General features: G+C 35.2%; 2 protein-coding genes across 3 annotated transcripts; both read left to right on the forward strand.

Annotated features, from left to right (window-relative positions):
• The first annotated feature begins 1,692 nt into the window (after positions 1 to 1,692).
• Positions 1,693 to 3,524, forward strand: LOC144974044 (uncharacterized). 2 transcript variants are annotated; one of them, XM_078916932.1, is made up of 3 exons: positions 1,693 to 2,062; positions 2,591 to 2,719; positions 3,035 to 3,524. In XM_078916932.1, exons 1-2 carry the CDS (start codon positions 1,699 to 1,701, stop codon positions 2,686 to 2,688), a joined length of 462 nt encoding a protein of 153 aa, XP_078773058.1. In that variant the 5' UTR covers positions 1,693 to 1,698; the 3' UTR covers positions 2,689 to 2,719; positions 3,035 to 3,524. The 2 variants fall into 2 exon arrangements, with proteins under 2 accessions (XP_078773058.1, XP_078773057.1); XM_078916931.1 differs by lacking the exon at positions 3,035 to 3,524 and having other exon boundaries at positions 2,591 to 2,951.
• An 8,187-nt stretch (positions 3,525 to 11,711) lies between these two features.
• On the forward strand, positions 11,712 to 13,013 carry LOC144973828 (uncharacterized protein F54H12.2-like). The gene has a single exon (XM_078916721.1). It carries the CDS (start codon positions 11,712 to 11,714, stop codon positions 13,011 to 13,013), a length of 1,302 nt encoding a protein of 433 aa, XP_078772847.1.
• Positions 13,014 to 14,003: the final 990 nt, after the last annotated feature.

Genomic DNA, 14,003 nt, shown 5'->3' on the forward strand with positions numbered 1-14,003 from the left:
TTATTATTATTATTATTATTATTATTATATCATCATCATCATCACATCATCATCATCATCATCATCATCATCATCATCATCATCATCATCATCATCATCATCATCATCATCATCATCATCATCATCATCATCATCATCATCATCATATTATTATATTATTATTATTATTATTATTATTATTATTATTATTATTATTATTATTATTATTATTATTATTATTATTATTATTATTATTTTATTTTATTTTTTTTATTTTTTATTTTTTTTTATTTTTATTTTTATTTTTTTGGTTTGTATTGAAAAAAATAAATAAAATGAATACAGTTTTGATAGGATTACAACACACACACACACACACACACACACTCTCTCTCTCTTCTCTCTCTCTTGAAAAATTATATTAACACTCCTTGTTTGAGATTAATGTTTCCCACGTTCTTTATAACAAATGACGGTTACGAATGTCTGGAAAAGTAATTTACTTTTCTCACGCACTTAATCGGTTGCAGCTGGAACACTCATTAATTCAAGTGTTGTGATCTTGACATTCTAGTTCCCGCCTATGATAACCTAATTTTACTTTACAAAACCTAATGTGACCAATCGCTTTAAAGCGGTATTATATTGAGTAGAACTTCATACATTTAATTGAATTTCGTGACTGTTCTATATTATTTGAATTGAAATAAATACGTTCGTTGATTAGGTAGAGATTTTTATCTTAAATTTCAAAATAATGAAATTTCCAATTCTAGGTAGTTTGATAATTAAACTCAATTTTCTTGATCGGCTTCATCACAACATAATACCGTTTTGAGATGATAATTCACAAAGTACGAACCTTGATCTGGTTATTTTCCATCACGCGAGTGACTTATTCCCGCGCATATCACGTCAGCATTTTTCGAATCCGCCTACAAAGTCAGCATTTTTTACCCTATAAAAATAGATTCCAACTCGTCTTTTTCATTCCACTTTGGTGAACTCGACTTGTAGTCAACTGTGATCAATTTGTTATAATTTTGTGAGTTCTTTATTTTTGCTAACTTTGAAAAATAAATTCATCAACATGGATCCAGTCCCCATTGGAAAACGCCACATTTATTTGAGCGTTGGTGAGTTTAGTGGAGAAACAAAAGTGCACATTCGATATTACGGAAAAGATGATAACGGTGCGTTGCTACCGTCAAAAAAGGGAATTGCTCTCAATATTGACGAATGGAGAGGGCTCGAGAAACTTATCCAAAAAGTAAATTATGTCCTAACAAAGAGAGGAGAAGAAGAACAAGAAGAGGAAGACAATGAGGGACCTTCGTCAAGAAAAATAAAAAAATTAAAAAATAAAAACAAGAAACTATAATAAGCGTCAACATGTTATAATCATCATCATCATCGTCTTTTTAATCCCACTTCGGTGAGCTTGATTTGTAGTCAATCGTGCTTAATTGTTTTTTACTTTTTTATGAGTTCTTTTTTTTTTTTTTCTAACTTTGAAAAAAAAATTCATCAACGTGGAGCCAATTTCTACAAGAAGAAGAAGAGGAAGACAGCAATGGACCCTCGTCAAGAAAAATAAAAAGGACAAACAAAAAAAAAAGCAAGAAATTATAATATTCGTCGTCATCATCAATAATATATTAGGATTTAAATACTGTGACATGATTTTTTTTTTATTTTCTTCTTTAGCAGACCTTTAGTATGGATCATTTCCTAACAAAAGTAAAAGAGGACTTGATGAGGCATATCTATGCCATTGACATTGCAAATTGCGAAGGATGTCGGATTTTTGCACCCGGGCAAATATCACACGACTGTTTGATGTTGCCCGTGGAGGACAAGATAATTAGATTTTTTAACGAAGCGTTTGATAATACCAAAGAAACTCTGATTGAAAAATTCAAACCCATAATACTGACATTACTATTGGAAGACATATTAGGCCGTGAGGAAGCTCTTCATATCGTACGGTTGTGTACTGACCCGGAACCAGGAACGCCCAAAGACAACGAAGACAACGATATCAATTCAACTCCTAATGACGGAGAAAGCAGTTCAATCAACAGTGAGTTACATTTATATATATATATATATATTATCCAAGGATAAATATATTCTATCTAAAGATTGTAGCCGTATCATTCTGGGGTTTCCCCGCTCTTTTTTTTTTTTTTTTTTTTTTTTTTTTTTTTGTATTTACATGTTTAAGTATTGCTCGTTATCATTATAATAATAATGATAATAATAATAATAATAATAATAATAATAATAATAATAATAATAATAATAATAATAATAATAATAATAATAATAATAATAATAATAATAATGATAATAATAATAATAATAATAATAATAATAATAATAATAATAATAATAATAATAATAATAATAATAATAATAATAATAATAATAATAATAGTATTGTTTGTTTTGTTGGGTTTGTTGTTGTTGTTTTGTTTTTTTGTTTTTTTTTTTGTTTTTTAAATTGTTGTTTGTCGCTATCTATATATTTATATTTACGTCTTTTTTTTTGTTTGGTATCCTGTATTATTTGATATCCTTTTAGTCAAAATGAAAAATTGTATTTCAGGTTCTATAGACACCCAACGACCATCACCAGCAGTTCCCGAAGTTATTGAAATCTCATCCGACAGTGATACAATTGTAATTTCAGACACAGATGAATAGAAAACAAAAGGAGTGAGCTGTCATATCTATAGTGAGTCGTATTTCCCTATTATATCGCTTTAATAATTATTAATGTACACAAGATGATCTAAGTCCAATGATGTTGTCTATAATTAATGAATTGTCTTTAACTTTTCTTGATTTTTTTTTTGTTTTGTTTTGTTTTTTTGTTTTTTTTTGTTTGGTATTTTTGTTTGTTTGTCTTTGTTATGTATTTTTTATTATTTAAAAATAAACTTTTTTGTTTTTTTATTTCTCTGCTGTGAGATCAGTAGATCCAATTTCAAATGAAACTTTCTTTTTTTTTTATTTATTTATTTATTTATTTATTTTTATTTTTTTTCAGAATTGAAGTAAACCACCAACTATACACACACACAAAGAAACAAGATAGAAACCAGCCTTGTTTGATTTCACTGAAACCAAAGACAACCCAAATGCTGAATGAACAACCTTTCAAGACTAAAGATACAAATCCCGTAGCGACGAACAGTGAGATATAATTTTTTTTGGTTCCCCTTTTTTTATTTATTTATTTATTTATTTATTTATTTATTTATTTATTTATTTATTTTAATTATTAATCATGTACATCTGTGAAATATGTGGCATTAGTATTAAATTATTACATAATTTAATTCGTCATAAACAGAAGCATAACAAAGTTACTTTACATTCTTGTTCAAAATGTCAAAAGAACTTTTCTAGGAAAGATAATTTACAAAAGCACCAAAAAAATGTAAAATGTAGTTCACCCGAAGAAAAATTGAAAGAAAAGCAGGTTAAAAAACAGAAAAAAATACAGGAAAAAGAACAAAAGATACATTTTAAACAAGAAAAACAACAGCTAAAAAAACAAGAAAGAATAATAAAACAACAACAACGTAGAGAAAAACAAAAACAAAAACGACAAGAGAAACGCCAACAACGAAAACATGAACAAAAGCAAAAACAAAAACAACAGTCGTGTAGTTTATTGTCTACTAGTTATGTAGAACAAAACGAAGAAAATGAAACAGTGCTACAGTTACTTGAAGAACATCGAGAATCCATAAAGACACATTTTGTAGAAGGGATCTTTCAGTCTGTGTACACCATAGAATGGGGTTCGCCATATATAATTCAACAGCTTAAGGAGATTTTTAACAGACAAAGCGTAAGATTTAAAATAAATTTTAGCCATTCTTTTCTGTTACAAAACCAAGAAAATTCAGAATATCGTTTTTTCCATGCTTCTATTAATAATAACAGAGCATTAGAAATCCCCAGACTTATCAGTAATTGGAGGGACTTTGAGGAATTTATTGAAAGTTTTAGTATAACGATCATTTGGAGTTTGCCCGTCAACATAGACCAGATAGTCGTTTCAGAGTTCAGTCTATTTTATCGACCACGTTCTATCTCAATAAGATGAAAGAGTTTCCTATTGGTTGTTGTAACGCTGCAATTCCCGTTTGTGTTAAAAATAATAAATACATATATACTCTACGATGCAATTATAACAGACCCAATGATTTTTACAACGATAATTTATGCTTCTTCAGATGCCTAGCTTTAGCTCGGGGAAACTCGATTAATGACTTAGACAAATTCACTCACTCTTTATTCAGCCTGTATACATCAACATTTCCAACAGCATTTCCAGGTGTTACCATAGGAGAACTAGGCAAAATAGAGACGCTATTTGAAATCAATGTCATTGTTTATAAATTGACTTGGATCATACTCCTGGACGATACGTCGTTTTTAGGAGAAGTGCGAATACTTATTCTAATACGATGTATGTTTTACTTGTCAATGATCATTTTTGTTATATCAGAGACCTCGATAAGGCTATTAAGATATTCGGTTGTTGTCATTGTAGCAAACTTTGGACAAATCATTCGACTTTGTTACGTCACGAGAAAATATGTAAGGGAAATGCAACTCAATCTAGGTACCCGGGTGGGATTTTTCAACTTCTTCCTACCGATTTGGAGAAATTATCAGAAGCTGGAATTTGTATTGATCCTGATTACGTGTATCCGTTTAGGTGCACCTTTGATATCGAGTCTTATTTTGATAAGAATAACTTACCCAAACCGAAAGCTCAAACGAGTCGAACGATGTATCATGCTAGACACTTACCTATGTCTATAGCAATCGCTTCAAATGTTCCGAGTTACGAAAAACCCGTATGTTACATATCTGAAGGGGATCCTCAAAAATTAGTCAACCGTATGGTGTCTTACTTGGAAGAAATCAGTGTTTTTGCCTTTGCTCTTCTCAGTGAAACGACATTCAAATCCGCGTATGAACAAATTGGTGATAATCATAAATTGAAAGCTGTTTTAGATCGCTATCTTCATCAAATGATTGTAATTGGTTTCAATTCTAAAATGTATGATTTAAATGTTCTAAAAACTTACCTCGTAAAGAGATTAATGAATACAGAAAATTTCAAAGTAGTAAAAAAGAACAACAATTTTCTTTGTGTATCAAATAATAAGTTAAAATTTTTAGATGTTTGTAATTATCTTGCACCCGGATTTAGTTACTCAAATTTTCTTCAAGCCTATAATGTAACCGAACAGAAGTCTTTTTTTCCTTACGAATACTTTGACCGTCTAGATAGATTACAGGAAACGTCTCTCCCGCCTATATCAGCATTTTTCAGTTCATTAAAAAATTGCACCATTTCTCAAGAAGACTATGCGTACTGTGAGAAAGTGTGGGAAGAGGAAGGGATGAGATCAATGAAAGACTTTTTAATATTCTACAATATTCGTGACGTAGGACCAATGTTAACCGCAATTGATCGCATGACGCAATTCTATCAAGATTTAGGTTTAGACATTTTCAAAAATGCGATATCGATCCCAGGGGTCACACTCCGGTACTTATTTAAAACCATTCCTAGAAATTATTTTTTTCATTATTCAATGAAAAGCATAAACATCTTCATCAGCTTTTAAAATCTAACATCGTTGGTGGACCGTCAATTATTTTTACACGTTATATAGAAAAGAACAGGACACGTATCAGGGGAGATAAACCTGTACAATCGTTGAAAGGCTATGATGCTAATAGTTTGTATTTATACTGTCTTCAACAAGACATGCCTAGCGGTCTGTTTATCCGACGACAGAAAAGTAACGCGTTTAAACCTGAGAAAATAGACAAGTTTGGACAGGCAGCGTTTGAATGGCTTGAATGGATGAGTTATATAAAGGGTGTTCCTATTCGTCATAAATTTAATGGAAGAGAAAAAGATCTAGGTCACGAAAAACAGGTTAAGGTCGACGGGTTTATTGAAACTGAACGAATTGCTCTCGAATTTCAAGGCTGTTATTTTCATGGCCATGATTGCATCAAAGATAAGACCACATTCTTTGGTGAAACATTTGAACAAAGAAAACAAAAAACATCTGAAAAAAATGCTTATATCAGAAACGTTTTGGGAATTACCCTAATAGAAATTTATGAATGTGAATGGAAAAAAATGAAAAGAGACCCTAGGATATCTTGTTTTTTACAGAAACTACGCCCGCTTCATAATAACTGTTTTAAAATAGGTACCCGTATCACCAAGGAATCGATAATTTCGGCAGTTGTCAAAAACCAACTTTTCGGTTTCGTTCAGTGTACTATTAGTGTACCTTCAGACCTTTACGCTTATTACGCGGAAATGCCACCAATCTTTAAAAACACCCTGGTCTCGAGAGAAGATATAGGTGAAACCATGCTTCAATACGCCGTGAATAACAATCTGTTAAAGCAACCTCGCCGCACTCTGATTAGCAGTTACCATGCTGATGGAATATTACTGACCACGCCATTACTCAAATGGTATCTCAATCACGGTCTTATTGTAGAAGATATTCAAGAAGTAATTGAATATACACCAAATGCTTGTTTTTCAAATTTTGTGCAAAAGGTTTCAGACGCTAGACGCGAAGGTGATCGTAATCCTAAAAATAGCATCTTAGCCGAAACTATGAAATTAATGGGTAACTCAGCATATGGTAAGACACTCGAGGCGCTAGATAAACATACGAAAATTACATATGCCGATGATAAAAACGTTGTCTCAAAAAGCATCAATAGCCCTTATTTCAGAAAAATGACCCCGCTGACATCGACTTTACACGAAATAGAGTCAGCAAAACGTACCGTGCTATGGACGCTACCCATTCAAATCGGATCGTTTGTCTATTCCTATGCAAAACTTAGGATGCTACAGTTTCAATACGATTTCATAGACAGATTTATTCCAAGGGCCGATTACCAACTTTTTGAGATGGACACAGACAGTCTATACGTTGCATTTTCCGACTGCGATATTCAAGACCTCTTGAAACCGCACTTAGTTGAAGAATTTTACAAACACTACCATACTTGGTTTCCGAGTGTAGCTTGTGCTAAACATGTTCGAGAATTTGTTGAAAAACAAAACAACTTTTCACCATATCCTTGTTGTTGTGCACAGCAAAAATATGACAGACGAACCCCGGGTCTATTCAAGTTAGAATATGAAGGAGACGGAGGAGTAGCACTCTGTTCAAAAACGTATATTTGTTTTGGAAAAGGGAAGTCTAAGACGAGCTGTAAGGGATTATCAAAGAGGTTGAACGATCTTACAAAAGAAAAGTATCTTAAGGTGCTACAAACGCGAAAGAGTGGAGTAGGGGAGAATAAAGGATTTCGAGTGCTAGATTCAAACGTTTATACATACACACAGCAGAGAGCCAGCCTGTCTTACTTTTATATAAAGAGAAAAGTCAGTTCCGACGGAATCAGTACAGAACCTCTATTGGTATAACAATCATGGATCCACGCTTCAAACACCGTTTACATGTCTGATAGCCGGTCCTTCTGGAAGCGGTAAAACTGTATGGGTCACAAAATTTATTGAGCATTTAAATCAGATGATGAGCCCGCAACCTGAAGAAATTATATGGTGTTATGGAGAGTGGCAGAGAACTTTTGAAGCGTTACAAGGGATAACTTTTATAGAAGGGATACCAAAATCTTCCTTTTGGGATGGAACCAAACACCGTCTTGTGATACTCGATGACTTAATGGCCGAAACTGATGACAGCGTAACTAAATTATTTACAAAAAAATCGCATCACAATAACATTTCAGTGTTTTATCTTGTACAAAATCTTTTCTCAAAAAATAAAGAACATCGCACTATCAGCTTGAATGCTCATTATCTCGTTATTTTTAAAAATCCACGTGATCGTTCGCAGATCGTTCAGCTGGCAAAACAACTGTATCCCGGAAAGACAAATTTTTTACTAGACGCATTTAAGGACGCAACAGACGTACCTCACGGTTATTTGGTGATCGATCTTCGACAGGATACACCTGACCATCTTCGTGTAAGAACAGACGTTTTTTCTCCTGAAAAACAAGTTGTTTATATCCAAAAGTAATGTCTGCGCGTGTAAAACGTAACGTTTCAATGTTGAAACTTCTTGGAGAGGCTAAACCCAGAGTAGCAAAAGCAGTTTTAAATGGAGCGTCACCGGATCTAATCAATACGTTATGCGAATGTGCACTGAATATATTACGCGGTAATCTTCCGCTCAGTCCAGTACAAAAGAAGCGTTTGATCAGACACAAGAGAAGTTTAAGACTTTTATCAAAAAAAGGCTCTTCACCATCTCGACAAAAGAAGCTTTTACAAAAAGGTGGTCTATTAGGTGCCCTTCTTCAACCTGTCTTGGCTACTTTAGGTGGAATACTAGCGGGTGGTTTATGAGATGGAGCATGCCAAGAAAATGGTATTGGTGGACCAGCGTCTCTTGGACTCAATCCACACCCGAAGAGAATCACCGATAACCGAACCGTCCACAGAAAAGCTTTGGGATCTTGATCAGCAGATGAAAGATATTCTAACGCGAAAAGATATGAACTCAATCGAAAAAGCAGAGTTGTATCAACAAGTGCTGTGGAAATTCTTAAAGCGGAAAGATGAACGATCACATCAGATGGTAACTAAGACCAATCCTCAATCAATAAGAACACCTGACCCAACAGAACACGACACTTTAACAAAAGATATTATTGAGAGCGTACCTATTTCGTTGAGAAAGAAAGCGGAGAGATTATTGGATTATCTCAAAAGACACACAGAGCTTGAATGGAACCCGAGAGGGGAGATTAAATATCGCGGTAATATCATCCCAAATTCAAACGTTCTTGATCTAGTCAATGACGCACTCCGCAAAAGAAAGTCTGTCAACCCTGAAGGATGGGAATATTTTGCTCGTGCTCTGCAGGAATCCAACGTCCCACGTGATCTCATCGGTCATGCTGACAGGTGGGCGTATATTAGACAACGTCCGTCGAGGAATTTAGAAACGGTTAAACCGGAGAGAACATCTGCCTGGGTCTCATTCAAATGAAAGGAGATAAAACACTACGCGCTCGCTATTACAATCCTAATCAACCGGGATCTTATGGCGGTATTAAACCGTTAAAGACTGCTACGAAACTTAAAAAAACTGTCGTCAGCTCTTGGCTTTCTCATCAAGACGCATACACCCTTCATAAACCCGTTCGTTACAAATTTCCGCGTCGACGGATTATTGTAGGTGGAATAGACCATCAATGGCAGGCTGATCTCATTGATGTTCAACAATTGAAATCGTACAATGACGGGTACAGATACATTTTGACGTGTATCGATGTCTTCAGCAAGTTTGCGTGGGCTGTTCCTATAAAAGACAAAACGGGAGAAACGTTAAAAGATGCTTTCAGGACTATTTTAGAGTCTGGTCGAAAAACAATCCGGCTCCAAACCGACAAAGGCCTCGAATTTGTCAATAAAAGCTTTCAGCAATTTCTGAAGCGGAATGGGATTGATTTCTTTACTACTGAGAACGAGGATATTAAAGCTGCGGTAGTTGAACGATTCAATAGGACTCTCAAAGAAAAACTGTGGCGTGTGTTTACTCGTCAGAACTCTCCTCGATTCAAAGACGTATTACCCAAAGTAGTGAAAAGTTATAATCATTCTTATCATAGGAGTATCAAGTTACGCCCTGTTGACGTAACAGAGAAAAATCAAGGGGACGTATGGAACACATTGTATTTGGATGATCGACCTAAAAAGAAAACTAGTGCAAAACTTTTGATCGGCGATCGTGTGAGAATAAGTAAAAGTAGGCGACTGTTTAAAAAGGGCTACCTACCCTCTTGGACCGAAGAGTTATTTACAGTGACAAAATCCATTTCAACAACACCTAGAACCTACCAAATTACAGACGATCAGAACGAATGCGTGCGCGGAAGCTTCTATAAACAAGAACTGCAAAAAGTTGGTGCAAAAGAAATCTACAGAATTGAGACCGTCTTGGATAAGCGTAAAAGCGGACAAGAACTTTTGGTGAAGTGGGTCGGTTACGATTCATCATTTAACTCTTGGATACCAAAGTCTTATCTTCGTGTTTACAATTAATTATCATCCTTGTTGTTGTTTTTTTTTTTTGTTTTTTGTTGTTTTTTTTTTGTTTTTTTATTTTATTTGTTTTTTTATTTTTTTTTTTTAATTTTCAAATGGAAGGATCCGAAAGTGAAAGTAATAATTCCAACAGAAATTCATCTTATTGGTCTATGTTTGGGAAACGAGTCCCTAGAGGGGAGATCGTGTTCTTGTGTCAGATGATGATTGTGTCGATTGTTGTGTCTGTATCATTATATAACTTGACGCGTGACGGAGAAACAGACAGACTATGGGTAGCACTTCTAAGTAGTTGTCTCGGTTACGTTCTTCCAAATCCAACACTGAATAAACGAGTTTAATCATGTCTTATTTAGTCTTACCTTCTAATAGCAGCATGAGCTATTTTCCGAATAATTCTCCAGGGCATTATTTTACAAAACTACCCAGAGTGTTGGATTTATCGACAGAATACGAAGTCGGTTTATCAGAAATATTATTCAGTAACACGTATAACAACATCCTTGAGAATGAAGCATTTTTCGAGTTTAGAGTTACTAACGACAGCGAACAAGATACCGTACTCATCCCATCGGGTTTATACGAGTCACCGGATGAACTGGTTAAAACGATGATGACTCATATAAGAAGGAAAATAAAAAAGAAGCACGAGGGTTTCATCAAATTTTATTACGACCGTGCAACTCGCAGAGTAATGATAAGGCTATATAAGGAAGGAACTTTTTTGCACTTGAGTTCGACATTGAGCAATCTCTTGAATATTCCAAATCATTATTTATACGGTCCAACGTCTGTGTCGAGTGAAAGGCCATTACATCTAAACGTCGGATTCGAAGCAGTATACGTATATTGCAACCTCGTTCAACCTAGAATAGTTGGGGATAGCGTCGTACCTCTTTTGAGATGCGTACCGAGCGGAAATAGAAGCAAAGACATAGTTCATCATATTTTTGAGAAACCTAACTATGTTCCTCTCAGACTATTTAATTTTGACACGGTTGAAATCCTTTTAACCAACGACAAAGGCGAACCTTTGACATTTGCTTCAGGGAAGTCTATCGTGATACTTCATTTTCGAAAGAAGAGATTCGATTCGTAAAAAGTCGTCATGACAAAAGGGATCGTGTTCAAATCCAATCAAAAAGGTTACGATGATTATTACTGTACTCAAGCAGGACGTGGTCTACCCGTGTTTGTTGGTGGAAGACATCAAAGAGGTCGAGGGCTTGGGAGTATCTTTGGTGGTATTGCGAGATCTCTGTTTCCCATCTTGAAATCGGGCGCTAAAACATTATTAAAAGAAGGTGCAAAAACCGGTGCCCAAATAGCATCTGACGTCATTTCCGGTCAAAATGTTAAAACAGCTTTAAAACGACGCGCGGGGGAGAGTGGGAAAAGATTACTCAACAGAGCCGTGGGTGGTTTGACTTCAACTTCATCGCCGCCGCCGCCGCCGCCCACCCGGACGTGTGACTCGGCGTATAAAACGACGACGACCTACTCAGACACGACAAAAGACCAGGAAGAGACGTAGGAAGAACGTAGCTCAAGACATTTTTGGTTGATTATCATGGCTTTGTTACATCCCTATTCCGCAGAGAGTGTACACAGCGGACTCGATCTGTTCTCATTACCCGTCACCCAGACTGCTGTTCAGGATGGTTTGTTTGTGGAATACCATCCGATCTCTACTTTGTCGAGTGGAGGTCCGATCGAATTTTCGATCAGCGGGGGGACGTCAGACTACTTGGATTTGCATAACACATTTATGCACGTACGCGTTAAAGTAATAAAGGCGGATGGAACTAATTTAGACGCCGATAGCAATGTTGCCCCTGTTAACACCTGGTTTCATGCCTTGTTTTCACAAGTGGATATGACTTTGAACGATGTTCTGGTGACGTCAAGTGAGAACGTTTATCCTTTTAGAAGTTTTGTAGAAACAATGTTGAATTATGATCAAGGTGCGAAAAGGAGTCACCTGACAATGGAATTTTTTCACGAGGACACCCCGGGTAAACTAGAAATAACGGATAGTACAAATGCTGGCTTCGATGCACGGAAAGAGCTGGTGAAAGAGAGTAAAGAAGTGGATATGATGGGAAAACTACATTTAGATTTCATGCATCAAGAACGGTATCTAATTAATGGAGTTGATGTAAAGTTGAGGCTTATCCCGTCTAAAGATGCTTTCCATCTCATGACCGATGCTGAGGGGTTTAAGAGTGTAATTACACACGCCTCGTTGTATGTTAGGAAGATTAAATTAAACCCAGCCGTGGCCCTGTCACACGAGAAAGCACTTCACATCGGCAATTGTAAATACCCCATGAAGCGCGTTGTCCATAAAACCTTTTCTATTCCAAAAGGAAATTTAAGTGCCGTGCAAGATAATTTGTTTTTATCGCAAACCCCGACTAAGATCGTACTGGGTCTAATCGAAAGCACTAGCTTTAATGGAAACTACAAAAAGAATCCTTTTAATTTCCAGCACTTTGATCTGTCCTATCTAGCCCTGTACTTGAACGGAAAACAGATACCGTCCAAAGCACTAACTCCGAATTTCAGTAGTAAACAATATGTCAGAGCTTATCACAGTCTTATGCTAGCAGCTGGACTGGTTAACAACGATGCCGGAAATGGAATAGATTATAATGCTTACTCTCAGGGTTGTAGTCTTTTTGGTTTTGATCTGTCACCATCGCTATTAGACGGAAACCAGTTTGAACTGGTAAAAAGCGAGTCGCTTAGACTAGAACTTAAATTCTCGACCCCACTAGCTGATCCGATCATTGTGTTCTGTTACAGCGAATTAGATAGTGTAATAGAAATTGATCGCACTCGTCAGGTGATCACTGACTTTTCATCATGAACAACGTAGAAATCGAAACGATGTTAAACGGACACGTTAGGGCGAGACGAATTTTTCGAGGTGTTTATCCTAAAGATAGACTTCCGAACAACCCGAATTCTCGTCAACCAGCTGCGTACATTATTAACACAGAGTCGAGTTCCGGTCCCGGAAAACATTGGGTATCTGTGTATTTTAACGGGATGGGAAAGGCAGAATATATGGATAGTTTTGGGTTCCCGCCTTCTGCGTATCCGACAATTCAAAGATTTGTGGAAAACAATAGTCGAAGCTGTAAACACAACCCGCGTATTATTCAGGGTATAACCAGTTCCACATGTGGTTTGTACGTTATATATTTCGTGTTGAAGAAAAGTAAAGGTGAAAGTTTGTCAAAACTTTTATCTATTTTTAATCCCTATCATTTTCGTATGAACGATTTAAAAGTGGCAAGAGCTGTTACTCATTTATCCCGAGGCACCTTGGTTGGGTAATCTTAATTGGAATGTTTGTTGTTTAAATAAAAAAAAATAAAAAATGATTCCTTATGATAAAATTTATTTCGTGTACACGAAACAAGACATAATTCTATTTACTTTATACCTTAATATATGATTTTTAAAATGAAGAAAATGATGATGATGATGATGATGATAATGATGATGATTATGATGATTACAATACAATTGATAAGCATTAACCGTTTGCTTTTGATTGCTTGATCGCTTATAAAATTAAGACTTGCTTTAAATTGTTTAATTACAAATATTTTGTTGTTGATGATGATTATGATGAGGATAAAAATGATGTTTATGATATATATGTAACATTGCTACCCATTAATCATTTATAAAAAAAATGTTTAATGATTGAGTGTGTGAATGATCATTTTATAAGATGTGTATGGTGTATGAAAGTGTTGTTTTTTTTTGTTTTTTGTTGTTTTTTTTTGTTTTTTTTTCTTTCGTTTGTTTCTATGATCTTTTGTTTTATCATATTTTTATAATTCTA

The sequence above is a fragment of the Berghia stephanieae genome, chromosome 5 (assembly GCF_034508935.2).
Source record: "Berghia stephanieae isolate SIO BIC M18660-M18661 chromosome 5, UCSD_Bste_1.3, whole genome shotgun sequence".
Lineage (NCBI taxonomy): Eukaryota > Metazoa > Mollusca > Gastropoda > Nudibranchia > Aeolidiidae > Berghia > Berghia stephanieae.